Source organism: Pangasianodon hypophthalmus, chromosome 11 (assembly GCF_027358585.1).
Source record: "Pangasianodon hypophthalmus isolate fPanHyp1 chromosome 11, fPanHyp1.pri, whole genome shotgun sequence".
Classification (NCBI taxonomy): domain Eukaryota; kingdom Metazoa; phylum Chordata; class Actinopteri; order Siluriformes; family Pangasiidae; genus Pangasianodon; species Pangasianodon hypophthalmus.
The window spans coordinates 16,658,895-16,686,671 of record NC_069720.1 but is presented as its reverse complement, the minus strand read 5'-3'; the positions used below and the strand labels follow the sequence as shown (position 1 = coordinate 16,686,671).

At 39.2% G+C, this 27,777-nt stretch overlaps 2 protein-coding genes across 4 annotated transcripts in view; both read right to left on the bottom strand.

Moving 5' to 3' along the window:
• The window catches only part of unc13a (unc-13 homolog A (C. elegans)), a 43,981-nt gene extending 25,503 nt beyond the window's left edge, over positions 1–18,478 (bottom strand). The window contains exons 1-12 of the mRNA XM_026916107.3: positions 18,146–18,478; positions 10,521–10,550; positions 10,295–10,394; positions 8,398–8,515; positions 7,454–7,577; positions 7,276–7,346; positions 7,009–7,063; positions 6,557–6,586; positions 5,914–6,109; positions 1,550–2,299; positions 847–940; positions 15–61 (exon numbers count right to left, since the gene is read on the bottom strand). Coding sequence (XP_026771908.3) covers positions 15–61; positions 847–940; positions 1,550–2,299; positions 5,914–6,109; positions 6,557–6,586; positions 7,009–7,063; positions 7,276–7,346; positions 7,454–7,577; positions 8,398–8,515; positions 10,295–10,394; positions 10,521–10,550; positions 18,146–18,167 — 1,637 coding nt within the window. The 5' untranslated portion in view covers positions 18,168–18,478. The remainder of the gene's footprint in view (positions 1–14; positions 62–846; positions 941–1,549; positions 2,300–5,913; positions 6,110–6,556; positions 6,587–7,008; positions 7,064–7,275; positions 7,347–7,453; positions 7,578–8,397; positions 8,516–10,294; positions 10,395–10,520; positions 10,551–18,145) is intronic.
• Positions 18,479–21,691: 3,213 nt separating this feature from the next.
• Positions 21,692–26,707, bottom strand: hmg20b (high mobility group 20B). 3 transcript variants are annotated; one of them, XM_026929196.3, is made up of 9 exons: positions 26,572–26,707; positions 25,471–25,574; positions 25,142–25,366; positions 24,892–25,012; positions 24,638–24,693; positions 24,452–24,533; positions 24,155–24,370; positions 23,053–23,185; positions 21,692–22,379 (listed from the first exon to the last, which is right to left on the bottom strand). In XM_026929196.3, exons 2-9 carry the CDS (start codon positions 25,546–25,548, stop codon positions 22,367–22,369), a joined length of 924 nt encoding a protein of 307 aa, XP_026784997.1. In that variant the 5' UTR covers positions 25,549–25,574; positions 26,572–26,707; the 3' UTR covers positions 21,692–22,366. The 3 variants fall into 3 exon arrangements, with proteins under 3 accessions (XP_026784997.1, XP_026785070.1, XP_053094044.1); XM_026929269.3 differs by having other exon boundaries at positions 24,452–24,518; XM_053238069.1 differs by lacking the exon at positions 21,692–22,379 and having other exon boundaries at positions 23,049–23,185.
• Positions 26,708–27,777: the final 1,070 nt, after the last annotated feature.

The window sequence follows — 27,777 nt, the reverse complement described above, 5'->3', positions numbered from 1 at the left end:
TCTGTTTTACTCACCCTGCTTGTAGAAACAGTGATGCCAGTCCAGGAGTCTCGCCTCGGGCCTGCAGACAGCAGCAGAGACACAGACTCAGAGCAACATTATTTTACCACTTCATCCATTAGACCACATTCAATTCTCAGTCAGAACAATTTGAAACCCACTGACTGTCATTTCATTGAGTACTGTTCCTATTATTAGAGGAAAAGACCATATTCTGATTTGTGACTAGAGATATGCACCTGCAGATATCATTGACGTCATAGGCATCTCTCATATAATGAAGCCGGATTTGTGGTGTGATCATTGTTTGGTAATAGCTGTAAATCCATCTCTTAAGACAAAGGCAGCAGTTCCCCATCATCCTTTACCTCAGCCCGCACACAGACACACCCACCTTTCTGAGGGCTCATCCAGCCTTGGCCATTCAGGACAGAGCATGACAATTGCTATGGCAATGACATAAAACTGAATATAAAAGAAAAAGAAAACAAAAAACCAAAATGGGGTGAAAGTCAAGCACAAAATGAAGTAAACACAAAATTCAGTTGAAATTTTTTTTTTATGGAAAAACAATCAATACAATAAATTATTTAAATGTCAACAGTAAAATAACGAAAAAAAAAAAAAATGCAAAAGAGAGACATGAAATGAAATCTATCAAGACAAAACATCAGAAGAGACTGCACAAACAAATATCCCTGTTCTTACTGGAAGATGCCATTGTAAAATACCTTATGGTCTGCTTTCCACAGTGAAAACTGAGAGCGGGGCAGCAAACTCCCAGACAGTATCAGTGCCAGAGTGTACTCTACTGCTTCACCATACTTTCTTATCAGTCTCACTCACCTCCTGCAGTTGAAGCCGAACCCTGTTGAAGAGTCGCAGCCAGTTGGCCTTGGCACGTTCAGCAGGATCCACTACCTCATCTCGCTTTGCCACACTGGGAGTACAGAGGAGAGGAGTGTTACTGCTAAATATTAAATCACATTCATCACATCTTGCTTTATTATTCTGCCTTAACCTTGAATATTATGTCAATGTCTAGTTAACAATATTCTGTGAGTGCGTGATTATAAATTTTGTAATCTTGATGGTGATAGAAAAACAATACATGTCATTTTTGCCCAAACACTTTTGTGTTCCTCTCCATTTTCCAAATACAGAAACCAGGTCATTCTCAGAAATTCTCTTCAGCACCAAAGACTCATCATAGGCAGCCCTTGCTTGTAAACAGTGTATGACCAACGCAGCAGCTTCCAAATGCCTGAAATCATCAGGGTGGGTGTGTAGCAGTAGCAGTGTGTTGCCTGATTCATTTCTATGCAGCATGCAAAAACAATGACTGTTGTTATTGGATGTTTAATAAGTGTTTTAAAATTGTATTAACTAGTAATTCTTCAGCTTTTATTATTCCCCAGGCTGTGGTGGCTGAATATCTGTCACACTTTGTATCTAGCTGATGCTAGAGAGCAGTCAAAGCAGCTATGGTGTAACTATATTTTGATGTATTATGCCCATCCCTGCTTAGAATTCAGATTTGACAGTTCACCTTTCTGGAGGTGCTTCCGTTTTCTCGGGCAGGGCTTCAGATGGGTGCTCAGAGACTGGAGGCTCAACCGGAGGCTTCAGCTCCTCTGTAGCTCCAACAGGTTTTGCTGCAGGTGTGAGTGATGGTGCTGCGGGACCAAGGGGCTCCAGATCAGAGGTAGGTGCGGTGGATTTGGCAGGTTTGCTGAAGTCATCAAAGCTCTGCTGCTTTGGCACAGCCTCTGTGAGAGAATCTGTGGGCCGGAACTGAGGTTCGGCCTGTGGGGGCTGATGCTGGTGCAGCGATGTCTGCTTCTCCAAAGGTGGTCGACTGAAGCTGGAGGTCTCCCGAGCTAACGAGGGAGCCACACTGGTTGGGGTGGGTGTATATGGGGGCTCCTGCTCCTCACTAAGTGTGCCATCCAGAGGATACAACTCCTCATCCTCCTCAAAGCCCATTCCCTCTTCCTCCTCGTATGGGTAATCCCCTTCCTCCTGCTCGTACAAGTCACCATCCTCATCCTCATACAGCGCACCTTCCTCTCCGCCATCTTTGACGTAGCTACCTTCGTCGCTGTAGACTCCTTGGGGCTCGTCGTGGTCCCAGCCAGGTGACTCTTTCCCGTAGCTGACTGAGGAGTGGCATGAGTGGTAGGAGTCGTTCTCATCGTAGAACTCTCCGGAGCCGCGGAAGCTCTCGCCATCCTCACTGAGCTGTGAGCTACCACGGCTCAGCTCACCTGATGAAGCGTATCGACTGGACCCAGTGGGACTGCAGAGAGAGTAAGGAAGTGTTAAACAAGAAAAGAGGAGATGGGGAGTGAGGGTAGGTTCCTATGGATACAAGGGAAAATGGTAACACTGACAAAAAAAAACTACTCTGTTTGTGTAGTAGGGCTGTCAAATTCCTTTCAAAAATTGCATTTCAATTTTAATTAATTACAATATTTAGCATTCAGATGCATTTAAGTATTATTTAAACCATAATTTTATTGCTACAACTATTAGCAGTGCTATTATGCTTTCATATCATACATACCACAAGTAAAAACTATGGCATTTTAAGCAAAGGAAATTACAATTTAATCGTTCAGAAATAATAATTATTTTTTTATTTACTGATAGTTATGTTTTCTTTACTAACATTTATATAAACAAGTTATGCAGGATTCACCTATAATCAGCTCGACACTATGAACTCCTATTTCCTATTTGCTATATACAGTATGCTCACTACACATGGTAATAAATAATGGTGTCGTAGAGCTTGCATGTTTTTAAATGTGAAAACAGAGTATGCCTTTAAGGACATTTGTTAATTTTAAATATCGACAATATCTGTAGAACATATGAACAGTGAAATTCACTCTGACAGCCCTAGTGTGTATGTGTTTATGTAGAAGGCCAGTGCAACATAATGCAAAAGAACTTAAAGTAAAAATGTAACACTACTTTACTAAGCTGTGAAGAAAGCAGATGTCAAAACTCAAATAAAGCACAAAAACATAAGATTTTAAAGAGCTTTTCCTACCATTAACTAATCTAAACACAAAAGCAAGATAACAAGACTGGAAGAACAGTCATTAGCGATAACAAATCCATCCAAGTGAGAGAGAGACAGAGAGAGAGAGAGAGTATTAAAATGACAGAATACACAAATCCACTCACACAGCGCACCCCCACGCTCAGTCACATTTCAACAAAGCTAAAACTGTGCAACAAGGTTAAAAGACCACGCAAAAGATCACTTTACCTCTCTCTTGTTTGTTTATTTCTTTCTCACACATGTAAGATCACAAAGTATTTTTCTTTTTTATTTTTCACCATGCAGCTCCAATGTCTCTTTCCTCCCCTATATGGTCATAATTAGCGCACAGCATCCAAAGTCAGCCACTCCAACAGAAGTCTCGCAATATACACCGTCTTCTGTAACTGATTTATCCTGAACATCTAGAGCCTATCCAGGGAAACATCACCCAAATGCTTGTTCACATTGTGTTTAATAATTTCATCAATCCCTTTGCCAAAACAGGAATTGCAACCCAGATAGCAACAAAATCTGGGTGAGATCTGGCTTACTTTAGGCCCTTCTGGTTTAATTCTGGCACAGTTTTTTTTCACAGTCTTGTGTGAAACAGCATTAGGCTGAGCTCTGGCATGAGTTTGGAGCTTAAGTGCCATTCGAGGGGAGTGGGCCGTGGTGGTATGTGGGCCTAAATTCAACCAGATAAGGCCCACAACCAATTTTGCTATCTGGGAAAGATCACACTGACAAATGTAAATGATGTATGGTGGGGAAATAACTTGACCTCAACTCCATATAAGATCATGTGTAGCTCAAATATAGACATTATGTAATTGATAATACTCTGTTTAATTAAAGAGTGCAGTGAGGGTGCATACAGCATACAGCATATTTTTCTACCAGCCAGCATGATTTTGGGAGAAGGGAGGAAAACGGAGGAAACCCACACGCACACGTGGCAAACATTTAAAACAACAACCGGAGCTCAGGACTGAATCACCCACCTTTTTTAAAAATGTAAACAACTGTTCTCTCTAATATTTGTTTTTTAATGTCACATTTGCAGCAATTTTTATAAGTTAACACATTCTTGTTATTCATTTTTTTAGCCTGATGTGAAAACCTTGAAGATCCACAATGTGCACCAAAGTGCTGATCTATAGACTTATGTGGTCTCTGTGAGTTCCACATTACTAATGTTTACAGCTTAGAATTGTGTGAGAATTTCAAGGCTAAGCCAAAAAGCCATCACTAATCCAGAGAAAAATTCTGATACAATTTCAAAATCACACTCTGCATTCCGTTTGTCTTTCACGTGTAATTGAACCATTCTTAAATATCATATGTGCTTACATTTATGATTATTTTGCAAAAAAAGTATCTATAAATGGTCATTTCATTTTGACGACTAGGTCTGGTTGAGATCAGATCAAACACCAGAGAGAAAAAACCATCAAGGGCATTTAGAGGGTGGCCGACTTTAAGGCACTGTACTACAGAACGAAGAGGAAACCAGTGAACACTGAGGAGAAAGTCCTCTGCTTTCTGATCCATACACGCAGTCTTGCCAGCTGCCAGCTCTGAACATGGGCTTTTTAACTGCTCTGCAATTACTGAAGCTCAAGTTAGACATTTTGAATCACAGAGTCGCCCTCTATCTCTGTCAGGCAAAAGACAAGCAAATAGCAGCCTACCAGAAGAAAACACATACCATTCTTCTTTACTGTGTGACACACTAAGCTGACCTGACACAGCACGACAAACAGCGGTGAGAACCAGAAGCATTCAGTCAGACACATCAAAATAACATGTCACATTGCATCATTAAGTACACAGAAGTCACGCCACAGCATAGAAATACGTAGAGAACAAAAGATACAGAAATTTATATGTTTATATGTATAATCAATATAGATAATGCATGTAAAAGAAGAGGGTTGTGCGCATGCATGCAAGCACAGCAAGGACCACAGGACCAGACACGTCCAAATCCACGACATCATCACAGCGGCATGGAATCACAGGCTGGAGCAGCAGGAGGAAGAGGAGGGTGGAGGTGAAGGAGCTACAGAGACCCACCTATCAGAGAGTGAGCGCCTACTGTCTAAGGAGTACTGGCGGCTGGTCCGCCTGCTCGAGCCGGAGGCCGAATCGAGATCACTGCGGCCGTTGGTGGCGGAGTCTAAACTATCATAGCGTCTGGGAGGAGGGAAGGGGAGGGGACAAGGCAGGAAGAGGAGGAGCATAAGTCATGGCTTATTTGCATCTGGCCTTTCAAGGACAGCCATAGTAAAAGCAACATGGTTCAGCTTCCAACTCCAGGTGGTCGATTCACCAGGCTGCATAAAACTCTTCACAAAAGCTTTAGTAAACATTCTGTAGCCATTCATGAATTAAAATATGTTACAGACGGATTCATAAGCCTTTGTCTTATAAAGGAGTATGGATTATGGAATCTTTATGCACTAATGCATCCCAGCATTCAATGCAACACTAGTTTCCAAAACTTGATATTGTTTTGGAAAGACTAGAGAAAAAAGGAGAAACATGAGTTAATGGGACGGGCACAGGCTTGCATGTATCTCCAGTATTCAGGTCAGAGAGGGCACCAGTGATGCCCCCTTACCAATTCTATGTATACAATAAGTGCTCATCCAAGGGCTTGTGTACACGGACCCCTGAATACTCTGAGGAAGTTCATAAGGATAATGTGAATTCAGAGTCATACATAAGAGTTTATCTATTAAACTGCAAAAATAAATTACACTAGCATACGCAGCAACAACCTAAGCCTCCTGACTGAGGCAGTTAAAATAAGACTATAAACTACAAACACACACAAGGGCAATAGCACTGTGTACCTCATAGCTCTCTGGTTATCGTAGTCATAGTCTTGCATGTCATCATAGCGGGAGCCGCGGTGCATATGGCGAATGGGGTACTGGTGCATGGAGGCGTTGGGCTGGGATGTGGTGTAATAGGGAGGAGGGATGCTGTTGCTCGTCTCACTGCGGTAATCGCTGTCTCTATCGTCCACTGCACTGTCTGGATCATCATCTGGAAGCATTACATAATGATTTAAACACACATGCAGCAGCCATGAAAGTTACATATATTGTACATGAACATTTGGCTACAGATGCGAAGATTCATTTCAACATGGCTGTCTCGTGTGGTATAGTTTGTACAGAAGCATTACTTTTTTTTTTAAGAATTAAAGGAGCAGTTTGTAATTTTTGGCAACAATGTAAAACATAATCATGACTTTTAAGGGAAAGTAGCAGAGGTGAGCAGCTCTGCTTCAGTTATGGGTGAGGCTAATTTCAGGGCCAGATGCCTGAACTGAAGAAACCTGAAGAAAGTCTGTTTTCTGAAGATATATTTGGAAATATATGATAATTATAGAACTACAAGCCTTTTAAAAATACAAAAGGCACATTTAATTGTTCTCCTGTAAAAGGAAGATGGGATTAAAATACAAGAAATTAAATGAATGTTGCTTACTTTGTTGGTCTCCCCACAGACTCCAATTACCTACAATAGAAAAGAGAAAATCAGCTATAGATAGACCACAGAGGTGATGAGCAGGTGATTCATAAACCCAGGTAGTGGATTATAAAGGCCAGACATGACAAGGGTGTAAACTGGACATCAGCAGAGTGTGAGAATGCCCTTGCTGCTGTAGGCTAACTGTGATTAGGACAATATGTTAGCATCTACTTCTAATCAGAGCTTTCACCTAGGAGCTATATAGCCACAGGAGCAATTCTCACCTTGCCTCCCCTTTATAACTAACACCGAAATGTTTACAATATTGCTCCTTTGCTGACTGTAACATCTACATTTTCAGAATACACCTCCTACCTTTCAGGCTGGTTATAAATCTTGTGAAATGAGTGTCTGGGCCTGTGTGCGTGTGGCAGAAATGAGTGTGAGAGCGTGGTGTGTCTACTCACAGCACTGTGTTGATGGCACTGGAAGTGGTCTCTCATGCTCCTCCTGATATGAATACTGCATGAATAAACAAAGCAATAAATACAAGAGCCTAATAGCTTGTAATGACAAAATAGCTTTTAACTTCCCTCACATCAGCGGGTACACGAGAGAAGGAGAAAGGTAATAAAGACACTGTTCACTCTGCTTGACTGAGTGACAGTTTCTCTTAATTAAAAGCTGCTCTGGCCTTTTGGCCCAAAAGTCTAGAGATGGATGAGAAAACTCACATCTTGGTCCCTCATGGCATTTAGCTGCTCCAGTTTTTTGGCCCAGTAGCGAGCCTCCTCCTCTGGAATGTCTGAAATCACAGGTTTCAACAGCTAGTAGTTCTGGGGCATGTCACAAGATGAAGTCACCTAGGCTTACTACTACACACAATATAACAGACAGCAGTGCTTAGTTTACCTAAAGGCAGCTCAAAGCGTGTGTCCAGAAGCAAGCGGTGGAAAGTTGGATCTTTGGTGCCACAGATCTCATTTTCTGCCATGATGACCTGGGAGTCTAAAGTCATCCACTGCCCCGGCCCTTCCTGTTAAATTGGAAATTAAAAGGACAGCGCTAAGATCTTTAGTCGTTGCCAGTGTGTGATATAGAAAAGGAGTATATTTTTATACTTTTTATATCATTAATATGTTATTAAAGGAATGCTTTTTCAGAGGGAATATTTGTGGTTACCAAAAAAGACATGTAAATATGAAATGTCCATTTTTACCTAAATATACAGGAATACCACTAAACCCCAGTGAAACTGTAAGTAACTGGGGTTACCTTACTGTATTGCTCCAGTGCTGGAAGGTTGGATAAAACTATGTATGAGTAACACAGGTAAGAGATTCTCTCATGTCTGTCTTCTAAGGCTTTTAATGTTAGAGAATGTAATGTTTGTTGTTTTGAATTAGCATGATACATACAGTATGTGCATATACATTTATTGAGAGAATAACTGCCCTTAGGTTTCTAATTGTAGTAAGTTTCAAGTAAATGGATTTTCTGTTCTTCTCTCAGTACAGGGAAACATACATAAGCTAGATAGAAGTGTAGATAGATATTAGTTTGAAAAAAATCTGGTCTGTCCTTATAATACTACATTATACCTACTAATGTCATTCATATCATGAACACTATATGAAGAAAATATATAAATGTGCCGCTTACATAGATGCACAGTTTATAGGATCAATGTATTTTTATGTTCATGTTTTATGTATTTTTTATTTGAAAATCTTCATTTAATATGAGAGAATCTAAAATGTATCGAAAGCCAGCTGGCCAGATTCTGCATGTATAGGCCTACAGAGGGTGAGTAGTGCTGCAGGCTGTTGGATGCGAGCATGCCATCTGTGCCATACCTCATTGGACTGGCGAATGCTGCTTAAAGGGATCCACAGCGTGCCCACCATGGTGTCCCAGATCAAGCCTTTGTTCCAGACCTCCACAGTCAGGCCCAGATCCAGCCTGTTAATCTCACTAGGAGAGAGAGAGGTGGATGAGAAGAATGAAAGAGACACAGCCACTGCAAAGACGTCACTGGAAATGTCAGGATTTGGCAGGACGGCTCAACGTACGCAAACTAACCAGAATAACCACATTTTATTTAGTGAATAAAATATATCCTTGATATTTAATATAAGTTTTAGTTTACAAAAATAAGATATGATCAAAAACAGACACACATAAAAAAAAAACATTTGCCATTTGCCATGGACCATTGCCATCTGCATTATGACACTATAAGTTCCTCTCCACAGGAAGGAAACCACTTTGCTGCATCTAATCCTATTAATAGCTTTGATATCAGTACCAATCACTGTGTATGTGACTACAGGGCAAATCTTACAGAATGATAGTTGTTGCCACATTAAACACAGGCAGAGATATAAGCAATAGAAAGAAACCATCAAAATAAGTCACTTAAAGAGACACAGACGTTTGGGGTACTGCAAATCAGCATGGTAAAACACTAAAAAGCAACGTGGACGCTTTTGGTCATACTGATTCTGGCTCTGTGTTGCATAATATATATAATATATATTTGAGCAGATGTTGAGTGCAGCTCAGATATTTGTAAACAAAATATACACTATATTGCCCCTCCAAATCATTGAATTCAGGTGTTCCAATCACATCCATGGCCACAGATGTATAAAATCAAGCACCTAGGCTTCTTCCCATAGTGCATGCTGGTGCCATCTCTTCACCAGGTAAACGATGCACACGCACCCGGCCTTCCACATGATGTAAAAGAAAATGTGATTTATCGGACCAGGCCACCTTCTTCCATTGCTCCATGGTCCAATTCTGATGTTCACCTGTCCATTGTAGGCACTTTTGGCAGTGGACAGAGGTCAACATGGGCACTCTGACAGGTCTGTGGCTACGCAGCCCCATACGCAGCAAGCTGCAATGCACTGTGTGTTCTGACACCTTTCCATCATAGCCAGCTTTAACTTTTCAGCAATTTGTGCTACAATAGCTCTTCTGTGGGATCAGACCAGACGGACTAGCCTTCACTCCCCACGCGCATCAGTGAGCCTTGGGCGCCCATGACCCTGTCGCTAGTTCGCCGCTTGTCCTTCCTTGGACCACTTTTTGGTAGGTACTAACCACTGCATACTGGGAACACTCCACAAGGCCTGCCGTTTTAAAGATGCTCCAACCCAGTCATCTAGCCATCACAGTTTGGCTGTTGTCAAAGTCTCTCTAATCCTTATGCTTGCCCATTTTTCCTGTTTCCAACACATCAACTTCAAGAACCGACTGGTCACTTGCTGCCTAATATATCTCAACCCTTGACAGGTGCTATTGAAATGAGATAATCAATATTATTCACTTCACCTGTCAGTGGTTTTATATATATATTTATATATGGTTTACAAATATCTAAGCTGCACTCAAAAAATGTCTGCTCAAAAATCAGGAATTGTTGTCTGTAGCACTAGGTAACATCTATGCCCTTGAGATTGAGGCCATTAGGGAAATGTGTGTGCCACTGTGCCCAGGGAACTCCAAATCTTTTCTGAGTAAATAACAAAAAGCCTCCACCAGTTAGACTGGTAAGTGAAAAGAACTTAAAGAATAAACTGTTGTGAAGGCTAATGTTTACTGAGAGCCCAAAGAGGGAAAAAAACACCACTATTATCTAAGTAGCTGGAAATAAATTTGTTCCCAAGTGTAATCACTACAATTATTTCTGCAAAGTCTCTTGTGCTTCTGAGAGAGAAAGAGAGAAGTATAAGTGTTTCTTACAACATGAAGTCCTGTTCCCAACATGGCTGACTGCCTCGCACAGCAATAGTGGTGCTCTTCACATTCTGCACCTTAAGTGTCACATAGGTGTTGAACTTCTCTGCAACACACACACACACACAGGTGATGGCTCTGACACACTGCCTTACTGCAATGCTAACATGGATAAAACCTACAGAGAATGAAACTGAAAACAAGTAGTGATTATCAGAGATTGTTTACCTACCTTGCGGTCCATCTAGCTTTGCTTTTTTCACTGTAACAAAGAGAGAAATGATAAATGAAATTAAAAGAATACTTCAGTGTTTTATAATATAATTTCTACCTACCACACCTACAGTATATATATCTGATTATTTTGGAGAAGGGTCAAAAAACAAGGGCAGTTGTTGGAGCGTTCAGTAAACACTTATGCAAAATACATATTTTTGTAGAACACTTTCAGGAAATATTTAGTCAATAGAACTTGTACATAAAGCTCTAAATTTGAGTAAAGCACTAAATGCAAACAGGATGAAAAGTGATATTGTAGAAAGACAAAAAAACTAAATAAAATACAATATGATCAACATGATACAGCATTTTTTTTCTTTCTTCAGGGACAGAAAGGGCATAAAATATTCTATATAAAAAAAAAAAACAAAGAGACTGAAGATTCTCACAGAAGGAAGCAGAAAACTGCTGTCACTTGTGCTTTGGGGATTTTGGAAGAGCCAACTATTTTTTTTATAGGCACCCTGACATCACCATGCTGATTCATAATTCATATAAACCCATGCAACGTGGACGGCAAGCTTCAGTGTAAAGGTGGCATTAAAATTCAAAGCTCTCCTGTTAATCCCCTACACCCACCTTTCACTTTGGAATCCACAGCAAAAAAGCCATGCTGTCTCTTTTAAACCTTGCTTTAATGTCTGTAATGATGGCTATACAAACAACCTGAGGATTTCTCACTCCTAATAGGTGCACTTCACATGCATGATGGCTGGAAAGGTTACGTTTGTGTTTATTCTCCTGATACTGCATAAAAAACATTTTAGGGTATTAGACTAATCTAATAGCTAGCTCAATAGCTTGGTAATAATTAGATATAGAATCACAGAACAGTCATAAAATCCTGGTATAATCACTGCACAACTTAGTGTCATGGTTTTCAGTTTAATGGTGTGCTTCAGCCTCCTGGTGCAAACTCACCTTTTCATTTTATATCTTTTTTTTTATTATAACAATCACCATGTTCAATTTAAGCACAATAAAGTTTATAATTTCCAAATATGTGTGATACAGCACAAGTTTGAGGTTAACCATTAGTTTAACACAATGACTAATAGGTAATCTTGCATCTGTATTTCCACCATGTTATGTTCCACTCTGTTAGGCCTGCGCTTCCTAACTGGGTACAATATACACATAACAGATAAGGATTGTTTTTACATCAGTAATGCATTTAGAAGAATATAATATATATTTATATGTAATATAACCAGTTACGTGCTTGCACCATAAAGGCATTAACAATGTCTTGAGGTTCATATGACCCATACAGAAAAGGATTTTTGGAAGTCTGTTGGATGCACTTCTGTATTTCTCAAAACTGAAAGATGCGTAGCATCTTAAAAACCACTTGCACATATACTTTCTGCCTTGAGTGCATGAATCATTTAAATCCTTGTGTTATCAGGGTTTCGTATGCGGAACACTAGGCCTGATTACACAACACCAGTCTTACATAAATGTGTAGACATGTGATAAAAGTCATTGGACATCCCTACAGACCAGTGACTAAAAAGAAAAATGAACATAAAGCGGCTTATTAAAATGCTGGGGCACCACAAGCTACCAGAACAGATTCAATGTGCCTTGGACCAGATTCTACAAGTTTTGCAACCACACACAGCTCCCCTCTTATGTGGCTTCCTTGCATGTATATACGCTCCCTCTCCATCTCTTCTGCACGAGCTCACGAGCTTTAATCTCTCAGTCCTGTCGAGTGCTGCATCCCCACTACTAAAAATAACTGCTTTAGTGTGACAGAGAGCTGAGACTTGGGAGGGTGGCTATCAAAACTCAGCACAAAGCAACAATATTATAACACCTTCTGATTGAAAGCCTGGATTAAATGTGTTCAAACCTAATTCGTTACAAATGGAGTGGAAAAACCATCACAAATTATTTCTGGGTCATGAAAATTAAGTGATTGAATTTAATGTTTAAGATTTAGCTAATACATTTAAAATTCCCAGTCTGTTCTCAGTGGTTGAAAATAGAGGAGTATAGCTCATCCTTCCAAGACAAAATGAAGAGCAAACACAAAAAACATGGTCATTATGGTAGAAATGATGATCGATGAGACTGTCTGGGTGAAGGGTGAAAAGGCAAGGGGTGAAAATTGGCTGTCTCACAAAAATAGTAAGCTCACAGATCTAATGAGTATGGTCTAAATACAGTCCCTTCATAATATGGAACAGATATAATTGTATCAGTGTAATTCCTCAAGGCTACTGATGGACTGGAACAAATCATAGGAAAAGCCAGTCGTGTGTGGCGTGTTTAATCTTGTAACTTGTGAAAAGAATATTTCCCACTATGATCCAATTTGCACATTTTTTTGAACACTCAGTTCACAATCTGAACTCCAAGAATCATTACAGAAGGGTATTAAAAATTCATAAGAATAAGAATGGAGAATTTATATATTATTTATAAAAGAAAAATTATATATTTCTACATAATTTCAATTTAGTTTATGGCACCCGATCTAGGATGTACTCCTGCCTCATGCCCTGTGTGTTCCCAAGATGACCAGTTACACTACTGAACACGTTACAGCAGTTACTAAAGATGAATCCATGAATGCTTTTATAAATAAAATGAACACTCATCATTGCAAGACCTGATTATTTAATTATAAGCATTTTGATAATATATCATTAGGAAAAAAATTATCACAATGCAAACAGTCTTGGCTGCACTCAAATTTCATATCCATTATTATTATATGACTACTTGCTGATGAGATGCCTATGATATTTACCTACGTAACCCTAATCAGTCTGTTATATTTTAATATTCTAACTGAAACATTTAAGCAAAATAATGTCATTTACACAGTATGAGTAAATTGTAGAGGCGGTGGGTGCAAGTGCAGATTTTTATTGTATAAAGTGCAAAACTAATAACAAAAACAGTGAAAACAATGGATAGAAGGCTAAACCATGTAGACTATGAGCGCGGCTGTGGCGCATACATGAAACAACACTTGAACATGACAGCAACAAAAGCTTGACAGTGAGGTGCTGAGAAACTAGAACTTATATTGCGGTGTTAATCAGGGTGAAACGAAACACAGGTGATAGTGGTTAGGACATGTGACATGCTGGGGCTGATGGGTAGTGTAGTTCAGCACCCCTTTGGTGCTACCATGACACACAGTGACACATTCTATGCCAACCTTTACATTATTTCATTGTCTCCCTTCATCAAAAGAGTGAAGGACAAAAAGAATTATCAAAAGAGAAAATGTAATAAAACAAAAGAAAAATGTAATAGATATGGTTATAAACAAATATACAAAAAAAAAAACAAAAACATCCAATTGAGAACAGACAAGCCTTAGCACTGTGCATCTGCTCAGGTTATTAAAGCAATTGCCAGGAATCTGTCCAGTCTCTTTGACACTCGCCCACACACACACGCGCAGTCGCACTTGGACGTCAGTGCTGGAAACTCTGCCTGATTCATTACAAACTGGTGGCAGACTGGTAGGCGTGCATGCAAATGGGACTCAGGTTGTAAGGAACTCTAAGCCTGGCCATTTATAATGAACCCAGGGCACTACAGTGCATGTGAGGGCAGTCAAGAAATATGTCAGGTGAATGAACTTTGGCAAGCCACAGTCCAATTAGTAGCCTAAACTAAACGACAGACTTAAGTTAGTATCAGAGTCATTCAGAGTAGATCAGTCCAGGTTGGAAAGGCGTTACAATTGCTGATTTCACATGTGACAGGTTTCTGACATTATTATCTCCTACAATAGTGTTCCTCAATCCTGGAGTACCTCCGCCCTGTATGTGTGGGCGATATAGCATTTTATGAAAGATTATAAAACAGTACTTACAATCACAATATTTAGTTTTGCTCGCAGTGCCAGATAGAGATTAACTACATATAAGTTCACATACATTTTTTCACAAAAACAAATGTGGATGGGTAGCATGATGTCTTCTGTCTATCAGAAGGACATTAGTTGATGGTGGGTGTGTGTGAGCTCATGTATCGGGAAGGACAGATAGCGCGCTCCTACACGTGCATTCAGCTGCCCTATGATTTTGCATGAGATGTGGAGGCTGGCTTCATGTGTCTTAAAGGAAGCATTTGCTAACCCTCACCCTCCCTGGTTGGTAGCTGTTATGCAACAGAGGAGAATTATCTAGTGGGAGGAATTGGGAATGTCTAACTTGGGTTAAAAATGAGTGAAAAAATAAAATAAAATGGAAAGAATAATAATGAAATTTACTTTAATGTCCAATCAACTATTTGGTACTACAAATAGATTTACAGAAGTAATGACAATAGCAGAAATACTCTCAAAAATGTGTATCGTATGTAAGGAAAAACACAATGGAATGTGCTGTTATAGGAAAATAATCATTGACAGTGTGTTGTGATATGGTGAGATTATTTGTGATATGGTGAGCTTTTTCTCCATTTATAGTTAAATGTGTGCGAAACAAGTTAACAGCCAGCTTCTATTTTTTTCTATCTCATACTAGAAACTAGCATTCTCTTCACGTTACTGAGAAATCAGAAAGCGCAAAGCCCTCCATCCTGAACTCTTACAGGAACAGCTTTACCTCTCACTGTTACAACATGCTGAGACTGGAGACTCTTTTAAAAAAAAAGTCAACTTCAGTAAATTTCTCCTTACCAAAAGCTTCACCAGATCAAGAATTAGACACATTTTAAATCCGTTTCTGTGGATTATCCCCCATACATGTATCTGTGTTAGTTGCTACTCTAGAAAGGATAAAGTATTAGAACAAGAGCGTTAATATAAACCTGTGATTTGTCTTATAGCCACACTACTGTCAGAGCTGCTGTTATAGAAATTTAATAAATGCCTTCTGGCCAATCAGAATTGAGAATTTGCTTTGAGCACTGTGATATAATGTCATTTATACAACAGTTAGTTCCAGTGCACTAATTTGATTGGATTAACAGCGTTCCAAGAGTGCCTATATTTCCTATAACAGCACTGGGATGTTTCACTGTGTGTAACACTCCACTTGTCTGTGTAAACCACGTAAAATTTCAGATAAAAACTTCCTAGTTGGAAACGGTTACTACAGTAATGTTAGCGACATCATCAGTGGACATGGCAAATGATATTTTCAAGGAATAAAACTTTTGGCTTAAAATATGAAAGCTCATCAATTGAAGATGAAAAGGAAGAAGGGACACCAATTTCCCCAGAAGCACCTTTAACGAGAATGTACAAATCAATGTGAGCTAGCTAGCCAGCTAGCCAACATGCTATATAGTGAGGAGCAATAATAGAGGAGCAATAATAAACAGACCATATTTTGTCACTTACGCAATATTAATTTCTTGTTTATGGAACAATTGTGCGGTTACACTGAACACTGGCATGGTGGTGATTGCCTATGGCCAAATAACAGCCATGCCGATATTCAGTATAAACGCACTCTTGCTTCTGCGATATTGCTTAATTATTGTGATACATATTTACTGCCCATTCTAATTTATAGTTTAGTTAGCTTCCTGTTCTAACACACACAGGTCAACTCACTGCATTTGCTATCTCTGCATTAGCAGAGTTAAACCAGATATGTGAGAAGTAAAGGAAAAGATTCAAAATGCTAGAACAAGACACTTAATTACCAGTTTATTAGGCACAAGATTGGTGTGAATTTCATGTGACTTGAGTGAGACTATGTTGCAGTCTATGTTGCAGTAGTTTATTTTAAGAGGACTTTACCGCAGGTGGTGAAGCTGGTAGCGTTGCCGTCTCACAGCCCCAGGGTCCCTGGCTCGATCCTGAGCTCGGGTTACTGTCCTTTCTGTGTTCGTGTGGGCTTCCTCCCAAAAATATGCCTGTAGGTGGACTGTGAACTATAAATTCCCCCTAGGTGTGAATTAGGCTTGTTTTGGGGTCACTGTTAGTCATGGTGTGTGATTGGTTGACTTTTTCACTTTGAATTTTTCAAAATATGGTTTAAAATTCTATTACCCAGAATCCATCTATTACCAAGTAATTTTTTAATCTGATGAAGTACATTAGTCCATTGGTGCTCATCCCTTTTGTGTCTACTTGCGACTCCCCAAAAATGTTATAACCCCATCCCTCTGCACTCACCCTATATTATAGTACAGTGACCTCCACACAGGGGACGCAGAGTGCACTGAAAACCCTTTGGCTGAGTTACATTATTACCTCTTTTTCCACTCCTAGAACGTTTGTAACTTTATCAAACACAACTGCTATCAAATGCACAGAACATACAATTGCTGAGAACTAAACAAAGCAACTATTTCTAGCTAAGCAGGGCTGCACAGCTCTGTCCACTGCTTTTCCATGCAGCCACTCTCTCTTTCAGCTTACAACAACATGATAAATACTGACAATGTAACTGATTTTATATACTATATTTATAATATAATATATTTATAAATATTGTTTTTCTCAACAATACTTTTTTGACATACAAGAATGTGCGCAGACATTCTTGGACAAAGATTTTCTCATTAATTTTTCCTTGAATTTTCCCCAGTGGCTTGCGCGCTTTCAAAAAATGTTTGATTAATACTGTGCTAACGTGAAATTATGATATTTTCAGACTAGCATGTCATATCATAAAAATTCTGAACTGTAACACCCCTAGTCTGTGTGTGTGTGTGCGTGTGTGTGTGCGTGCGTGCATGTGTGTGTATGTGTGTGCATGGTGCCCTGTGAAGGACTGATGACTCTAGCAGGGTGTATTCCAGCCTCACCCCTGGTGTTCCCAGGATGGGTTTTGATCCACCTTGACCCTGACCAGGATACAGCTGTTACTGAAGATGAATGAATGAATGAATGAATGAATGAACAAGGATTGTGCTGTGCATTACAGAGCCCATTAGCACAACTGAGTCACACACATTTAATGACTTGCAAAATATAATAAAGGCTCTAACAGCCTACTGTAACATTACTGATTATAAAAGCAGCTATAAGCTATTTTTGCTTCAGAATGAGAAGCCAGGCAGTAACACACCCCTACACACTGACAGCGACTCAACACTAATGCACGAAGCTCATTTCCCTGTGCAAGCATCTGGCATCATTGCAGTAACGTTAAGCTTTTTATCTTGCACTAATGTCGAGATTTTATCTTGAGGTAATGTTTTATGCCCGACAGAAAAGGCGATAAAAGCCACGGATTGTTGAAATGAGCAAGATGGTAAGATTGTTGAAGTAAGCAAAAGCAATGGAGCTGCTGGTTCTGCTAAAATACCTCCTGATTTTACTGTCGGGTTTCCTTTAGTCGAGTGAAATTATTCGCTAGATTTCAAGGCGGTTCATGTGACTAGGCTCCTACATGTTAGTGATCGGATTTCTCGATCAGTTTAAAAGTAAAACAGCAATCTAAGCACTCCTGGCTAATTGAGATCCATCCTCACGCGCACTCACATCCATCTTACAGCGCGAGACCGAATGATAATAGCAAAGTTAACACATTAGCCACATTAATCCTAACCAACAGCTGGTGGTCCAATACACACACACACACACACATACACACCCACACCCACCCACACACACTTCACTGAGTGAAATAAAGCCTTACTCACCTCCAACACACAGCAGTGACATCTCTTTCAGTGGTTTATAATCTATGTTGGCTGTTTTGCTGCTTTACAGACACAGAAGGATATTGAACGCTTTTACGCGTTAAATCAGAGATTAGAGACGCCGAGATTGGAGAGACCGCCCTGTTTCGGATCGAAATAAGAGCTCACCAAACAAATATAACACGAGGAACTAGTTACAGTGTTAAAGTAGACTGTCTAGAGTGTCGTTCCTACATAAGAGCTCACTGCTCTGCTGGGAAAAACGGTGAATTTTTCGTCTTGTCAGCCTCTCGTAACCCGCCGCACAGCCATCTTGTTCAGCACCGCCGTTACGAGGAGAGCTACTATCGTGACGTCACTAAAAAAAAAAAAAAAAAAAAAAAAGCTGAACCGGCGTGACGCGGTCAACACCATAACTTAACCCCATCAAATCAGCCCACTTCCTTTAGTCATCACCTTCAACACACAGCTGACCACTTCTCTTGGAACTGTCTTTACTGCAAAGTGTTTTGGATTGACTTTTCAAATTTTGTTTAAAAATAAATAAATAAATAAAAGGATTTATCCCCAATCTGTATTGGCCAGAATTTATTTTATTTATTTATTTATTTATTTTGGTGATTTCTTGAAATTAGACTCTTTCCATGTATTATTTTATTACTACTCCTTCCAAAATGTTATATTCATAAGTGTAAATTTTCAAATAAAATACCTTCTTTTTATTTTCAAGAAAGATGCTGATCTATATTTGAATTCTTTAAAGAACTCAAATCACCCAATAGCTTGTAAGACTTTTATGGTGTACCACTTATAAATTAATATAATATGTTTTAGTTCATTTCAGAATTTCATTTACTGTAACCCTCTTGATTCTTCTTGTTTAGTATGTTTACCCCTGTCAATGTTTAATGTCTTGTTATGCCTTGTAAATAAATAAAAAAAAAAAAAAACCATCTGTCCACTTATAAAACGAAATTCAAATTAAATGTGGTGTAATAAAATAAAAAGAAAGCATCAGTGTAATGATGATAGTCTTGGGAGACACTGAGTTACCAGTTTGTCAGGTATTACATTATAGTGCACTCTGTAAGTGTAATATTACTGACTGGAATAAATAACACAGTAGAGCTGAGATAGAAAGACATGATAATAAGTTTAGTTTTTGGTATCAACGTCCATTTTGTATTATAGTTAACAAATGTCTTTGGGTCAAATCAGGTCCTTTTTAGATTTTTGTGGAACCAAGCACAACAGCACCACAGTTGTAAGAAAACACACTATGGTATGAAGAATCAAGACTGGGGCTGATTTCTTCCTAGCCCAGGCTGTAGAGCCATGCAGCCTATCAGTGACAGTCATGTCAGGTGATTACACAGAGTGAAATACTCCCTAGCTTTTTCATGCATTTTAGCTAATATTTTTCAGCCCATTTCAGCTTACATATCCATAACACTTCTTTAGCAGTGATTGTGAAAGCACATGGGAAATACAATCTCGAATGAGACTGAAATGAACGAGAATGAACGAGAATGAAGTGGATTATTTACTCTGTCTTCCTTTTCCCCAAAAAATGCCTTTGGAGGAGAAACTAAAGAGACTAAGTGCATGTTGCAAACAGACACAGTGCACAATCACAGCATAAATTACACAAAAGGACAGACAAGAAGTTTACCATGCTTGTATTTGGAGCGAACATGGCACGAACACAGTAGAGCATTATGGACTTGCAACAAATTAGAAATCATGAATATAACTGCCTATCTGCCTATAACAGAGAGAGAGAGAGAGAGAGAGAGAGATTAGAGTGAGAGAGTAATAATGAGATATTGTGTTATAATGCATTGCTCAACCCTAATTTCTGACTGCAGCCCTTCTGTTACATAGATAGCTAGCAACGTCTACCCCATCATTCAATGGAAAAGGACCACCATAGGACCACCAGTGACCAGAGATTACTGAGGCATTACTGAGGTTTTTAAACAGTTTACTGTCACTGCTGGGGTATGAACAGTACGTTAACCAAAAATAGTCAACCAACAGCAGCCTCTAGTCAGAAACCGACACTAATGAAGGGCTTGAGGGCAATTAACACAAACTGTGCATGGACAATGCTATAGCTCTCTAACTATACTGTACATCTACAGTGTGGACCAATAATTTAGGTGTGTCTACTAAAGCAAGGGTACTTTATTACTTTTTGCACCCAGGGACCCCTTAAACTTTTAAATAAATTCAACATCACATCAGTTCACTTTATGAGCATATCTGACAATTTATATATTAGACTTATTGTTCAAATTCTGGCCAAGTAATAACTAGTCAGTGGTGGTCCATTTCCATTAGGACAAGACAGAGGGGGGCTGACAAATTGTGCATAGTGACAGATGAAATTGTACAGTACAAATTCCACCTATATAGCAGGTTCCACTGCTAAGTCAATGAGTGTAGATACAATGTTCGTATACCTAATAAACTGGCAAGTAATTCAATAATTAATAACAATAATTCCTTTGTGAAGCCTTGCCTATACAAGCATTATACAAATCTTCAACTGGAAAATGATTTGAAATTGATGTTAATATTTGAGAAAAAGTTTGATGGCTTTTGTGATGGCCTAAAAAAACAGTTTTCTTGTAACTTTTGGTGCTGTAATGTGGTCAATGCCACCCTCTGCTGGATATGATTTTGTAAAGTAAGATGATTTCACTGCATAGACACAATTTATTCAGAAAATGAAGGGTTGTAGAGCTGTTGAACAATTATATCTGTGCTTATCAATGTTCAAGCAGAGAAATGCTCGAGATTTGAGTTTAGTGTAATAACCAGGTGCTTTAGGAGGAGGAAAATAGAAAGAGCTGGATCATGTCTCACTGGTGATTTTTATCAATAAATATTATGATTTTCAGTTTCTGGGTAGTTTTTCCCCTGAAGAACTCAAAATATGAGGTCCCCATGCAAAGAATTTTGCTGCATCCATCAATAGCAGCTTCTTATTGTACTATGTCAATGGGCCGTGCAACTGGAAGACTGTAAATTGGCATTAAACCAAATGGTCAGTTGTTGGTCAGATTCTGTGGTTGCCTTATGTGCTTCATGTCCAGACATTCCCATGATCCAGGCTGACAACTGTAGCGTGCTTAGAGCCAAATCATTGTGTGACCTGTTTGAAAAGCATGAAGCACAGTGGGACACTTGGACTGCACTGCAAAATCACCAGACCTGAATCCCATAGAAAACGTACTGCACACCCAGTTGAGTGGGCTAAAAGTTGACTGGAACTATCTCAAGACACACATGACATCCTTAGATGACAGGATTGGTGCTGCAAATAAAGGCATAACCAAGTATAAGAAAAAAATGAATGCAATTTACCATTTGTTTTTGTCAAGGGAGCTTAAATCCTGAACTTTTTTTTTTTTACATGATATTGTTTCTTTGATAAAGATCTTCACTAGAAGTAATTATTAAGAGGGAAACACCATGGAGCAATTAATCAGCAGAATTAAGTTAATGACAAATTAAAATAATAAAGAAAAAAACTAAAAATACTGTATTTCTTTTTTATTGCATTTTAGTTCACTGCAACATTATATGGAGCAGCATACACTTACACAGAATTTTGCAATCATACAGTAACACATTACAGAAAAACTGTTTACAGAGTAAACATTTTAAAACAAGAACAATTTAATTTAATCGAAACATTCCCTGATTCAGCTTCTCAGTACCTATCTCAATATGTTTCTTTTCAAATACACAATTATTATAAATCAGTGTAAAATGTAAAATCTACATTCAGGAAAAGGTTCACAATAATAATTTCCCCAAAATACTGCAATTCCATTAAGTAATTAGCAATCAATTAGTGGAGAATGATTTAAGTTTCTGGAATGACAAATGAACAATTGTTATTAAATAGACATTGTTTAAGTCCACAGCAATGAAGAACAAAGAGAAGAATAAAGGACAGTTTTAAGGTATGAAATAACACACAAAACAAAACAAAAAAAATCTGAGAAATTAAAAACATTCTAAAGAACTACCATGTCAATAGTGCCTAAAGACCCAACTACACCTAGTTAGACATTCAGGCACTATTGCACACCATGAAAAGCAGAGATTTTCCTTCGGGTTTCTGGGTAATCCTGTCTTCATGGGGCTTTATGTGAGACGCTGAAGTGAACACCTCAATTCCAGACACAGCACAGCTGCACACTTTTCTCAAAGTTTCTCACTGAAAGATAAAAATGAGAATGGATATCGCTGTTACTGTTAGGTACTGTTAAGAACTGTTAGAACAAGACTGATGTTAATTTGGCTCTTAAATAGCTTTTAAAACCAAAGTGGGGTTGTTCAGTTAGCGGTTAATTTAAAATTTAAATGCATGATGTAGGCTTTATAATTCACTATTAATAGTGCAGAAAAAATAAAGGCTCACAGTTTAATAATTTAAAAAACTGTGATTTAATTATCCAACTACCCTCCTGTATTTGTATGGAAAAGGAAACTCAAACGTCTGCTACAAAGGCTTCCAACACTTGAAATGAAGCCACAGAACCCCAACTCAACTTTCTGAGAAGGAATTACCAGTTGGAGGATCAATTAAATGGATTTTTGATGGAATGGACACTCAGAGGTCAGAAACTTCAGATGCTTCTTGGTTATAAACAACGATTCACACTGGAGATTCACTGCAGGTTTTGTTAATTGAGCTGCTGAGATATTTGAGCCCCTTACTGCAATAAAAAAATTTACTGCCATTGTTATTAATTGCGAGAAGGACAATGAGTCTCTCCATCTTTCAAATGCAATAAAATATTAACTCTAGTTTTTGACGCAGCTCTTTGGATTAGGATTAGAGATCAAAAAGCAGAGTAAAAAGACAAACTACACCATTAAGAAGTTACCTGTCTAAGTGAGCCAGCAGCTCTTGGAGCTTGAGCAGCAGAGCGCGATGCTCGTGAGGACTGCTCTCCAAGGCACTGCTCAAACGGCTCAGGTAAGTGTCAAGAGTTCCAAACGAGGGGGTCTCACCTGTGCCTGTAAACAAGAGACCAATCTTACAAAGGAAACAATAAGGAGATGTAAATTCACAACATTGTAACCATACAGTTAAATCTCATGATATCTGCTTCCAGAAGGGATGAGATTAAATAACATAACACAGTATATGTATAATTTAGTTGTTCTGTAGTCTACCAAAACAACGTACAGGTATCATTTCGGTACTGTTATATACCCCAGGATGCTTACTGTTTAAAATGCCAACACGTTTTCGGTACTTTTTTTTGACAACTATACCGAAATCAGTAGTCTACATAGTATTAAGTAATATTTTATTAAACTCTGTTTACGTTGGTTGCTTTTGTGTGCTGCTAGCAATGAACTCCTCCTACTGAGTTTTATGGTTAAGATGTCATGGCGTTTAAACATGAGCGCAAGGTGCTGTGAATTGCACCTTGACTTACGAGCAAAATGATAACTCTGGAGAGTGAAGGGAAGGAAATGAAGGGAAGGGAACGTGTGTCAGTGCTGAAGTCCTGTCAACACTGCGCAACAGTTTCTCTGCAAGCTCGCTTCACCGCTCCATACTCGCCTATGCAATTCTTGGCACCTTGTGCTCATTTTTAATGACCACGCTCATTAATACTGCTCTGCACACACAGGCTGGCCACCTTCATACTCTCTAGTAAAAACACTGTCAAAATACCATAAGATGTTTTATCAGGTTACTTTTGAAGAGCACAGTTTACAGTCTGTTCTGATTTCAATGCCATCATCATTACCACATAACCATGAAATATGTCCAGAGTGCTGTCATTTCTTGTCATCTGGTCATTAGTGTGGCAACGTACAGAGGTTTAACTCACATAGTATCATATGGTATGGGATGTTGGTATTGGAGTACTTTTTTCATGAGTACAAGTAAATCGGCACAGTATCAGGATGATACTTGATATCAGTAATATACTGCTGAACGGTTTCAAAGCAAACACCAAAAGGACTGACCTGGCAGGGGCACGGAAGCCAGACTGGTGACTAGCGTCTGTTTGATAGCCTGCAGACGGCGGTGCAGAGCCTGCGTGCGCAGCTCATCCTGACCCAGCTCGGCCTCCAGACGCTCTTTGGCACTAAACATCTCGGCTATGTGCTTCTGCAGAATGATGTTCTGCTCCTCGAACTCCACATTGGCCTTCCGCAGCCGCCGAAGCTCTGCCTCACGCGCTGTGGGGGGGAAAAACATTTCATAAAAACAACTACTTCCAGTTATAAGCTGAGAACTGTTCTACATGATGACGCTTGTACCTTTGTTTTGATCGAGGAACTCCTCTGTAAAAATGGGCACGTCGAATCTGTTGGAGAGATCTGAACTCTGAAGTCCAGAATGCTTTAAATGGGTTATAAAGTAATAGAACAATACTGAAGAATAAAGAAAAATAAAACACTGAATTTTTTTTTTTTTTTTTTTTAAATTCAGCATTTAAAACATACCTTAATAGTTGCTGATCCTGAACTATTGGCATTTATAATAACAGATGTTAACTCTTCTACAAGAAAAAAAAGAAAGAAAAAAAAAAGCGAAAAACATTTTCGTATTCAGTAAATACAGAAAATGGATCTATGCGTATAAGGTTTCATAATCTATGATCACATGGTTTATAAAGTACAAGGGGAAAATCTTCATAAATGCAGATTGCACAAGAATACAGCAAATGGTGCATAATACACTAATAAATTATTCTGACCTTTCTTAATTCTTTTGTCTTGGATCTTGGCACTGGTGATCTGGTAGGCCTCACTCTTCTGGTACTCCCTCAATTCCCGTGCATATTGCACTTTTTCCCGCTCTGCTTCATCCAGGTAACGCTGCAAGCAAAAAGAATTTGCTGCACGCTCACAAGATTATGCAAATACATAACACCTAACCTGGTATAAGATTCAAAAATGTTCAAGATGTGCACACTCAGTAGTCTGCTACTCAAAAACCAAAGTTACCTGTTTGTCATGGGGAGCTAAGCGGCTCCACTCGGCCCCGAGTCTCTTTGTAATTTCAGGGAAAGGGAGGTCAGGGTGCAAGGCACGTATATGTTCCCGTCTTTCATTCAGGAAGCGCACGTACCCAGTCACTGGAGCCTTGGGACCATTGGGTAAGACCTTCTTTCTCTTTTTACCCTTGGGCCAGCCACGCTTCTTTACAGGCTGTGCGTTGAGGGAATTGTTCTGGACAAGTTGAATTTGTGAAGTAGATAATGAATAAAATCAAGTATCTCAAACATAATAGTCATGACAATACATAATAGTTGATGTCCTGTTAAGCTTCTTACTTCTTCCTGTGTTGAGTCGGAATGATGAAAACCTTTTGATCCAGGACCATCGCTCTGCTCTTGTTTTACTCCCCCCATTACAGCTTCATCTGTTCCTATGGAACCTAGGACAAAATAAGCATGACTGGAGATCAGTATTCAGGGACACATAACCAGGAAGTCAGCACTAGCACTAGTTAGATTTGACAATATGTTAGGTGGCACGGTGGAGCAGTGGGTAGTATTGCCACCTCACAGCTCCAGGGTCCACGGTTCGAGCTGAGCATGTTCTTCCCGTATCCATGTGAGTTTCCCTATAACATTCATGTAGGTGTTTTAGCTAGTCTGAATTGCCTCAATTGCAGTTAATGAATGAATGAATGAATGAATTGATATGTTAGGCAAAACTCATCTACCTGAGGGTTTTAACCATCAGTGATGCTGCCTTTCTAATCAGTTTTCCTCTAAGCATCAATTATATTTCACTAAACAGCTGAATGAGCCACATTACAATTCTTCCAGCTAGAACTAGCTGATGTATCCTATAGCGAGCTGAGCAAAATATTTTGTAATCTATGCCCAATCCCAAATGTATCCTTATATCCTATCTACGTGCACTACACAGGGAATGAAAGAATGGCCTCTTCGCCTTATGTAGTGCACTTCGTATCCACTAACGAGCCATTTGGACGCAGCCCTGGCATTATTCTTTTTTTTATTTAAAACTACTTATCACAGTATAAACCCTCGGTTATTATTATTATTATATATAAACTGCTAAAGAACAGATTTTTTGGTCCTTATAATTAAGGATAATTAAAATGGTTTGAAGTTAATTCTTGCTTTCGTTTGTAATGTTAGCAAGCGTTAGGTAGCTAATGCTAGCGCTAGCTCAACCTAACGAGCAATTATTAACACTGGCAAAACAGCTAGCAAGCTAAACAGTTAGCACTGATGTAAACTCGTAGCCGGATCAAAGGCATGGCGGTGCGAAAAAAAACAAAACAAAAACAAACCACCAGCTTTTATGTTTGAATTAATTTATATAAAAACCACCCGTTGTTTATATTCAAAAATTATATCCGTTATATAGTTTGTTAGAGGTACATCAATTCAGCTTACCTGAGTAGATGTGTCCCCCCAAATCAACTAGCGCATAATACTGTGCGGTGTTTCCTCAACTGTGATTGGACGACGAGGTGTACTCGGAATGGATTCGCAATAGATGATTGGTCAGTTAGGGTCGATTTCTGAAAGATGATTGGCTTTCAACTGAGTAGGTGGAGCGGCGCCCTTCTAACAGTCCCCTCTATTCTACATTGGGCATGTCTAAAACCAAATGAAACATACTGCACTCTAAAGTCAGCAAGTCCTGTCCCAATCCAGCGATTCCGCAAAATGGCGGCCGCTAAGGCGCCTTTATCTAGGGTACTACTCAAGGTAGCATATAGCCAAGATACTCCATATTCCTGTGCATGATCTCTGTTACAGTCAGGTGGAAAATGGTGAGCGAAAGCAGTAGTGGACATAGGCTACAGTTTATGTATACAAGCTTTAAAAAATATATATGAAGGTATATAACATAATGTATGTGTGTATACAGTATATATACAAAGTACTCTTTCAAGGTTAGTCAGCTTTCTAAGCTGGCAAGCAATAATCTAGTAAAATGTTTATTGTATTGCCACCCAATTATTTTTATTTAACTTAAAAATGCCCTCAAAATCAAAACTTTTTTTTTCAACCTGACACCAATTAGATATTATATCTATTCTCATTTAAATTTTTATAGTTGTTGCTTCCTGGAAAATTATAAAGTTTTTATTTGATGACTCATCCTGTACTAGTCTTTTGTTCGTCCAATTAAATGCACTCTAAAACGTATATGTCCCACCCACAGGGGGGCGGGTCTTGCTCTGGAGTAGCAGCTCATTAGCATGAAACATGGTTTGTTTGTTGAATTTTGGCTGTGCGTCTTCCCGCTGAAAATTCCCTCTTCTGAACATGTCTTGGTTGAGAAAAAAAACATGGCTGGCGTTTATTCATTTCGAAGAGGGTTGAATTTGTGGAAGTTCACAGTTCTGTGACAGGCACTTTTCAGAGGAGTGACATTAAAAACAGTAACAGGAAATGCTGACCTTAGTCCAAGTGACCACCAGGTGGCGGTGTTGACAATATCGTGATGTATCGCTGCCTGAGAAGTCCGTCTCAATCCACCAGCCTTCATCCAGAAACGCTGACTCATTAGGCAGCACTACACAGTGAGCCTACAGGCAGCTGTTACCACACACGCACGCGCACACGCGCACGCGCAATGTGCCACTTCTC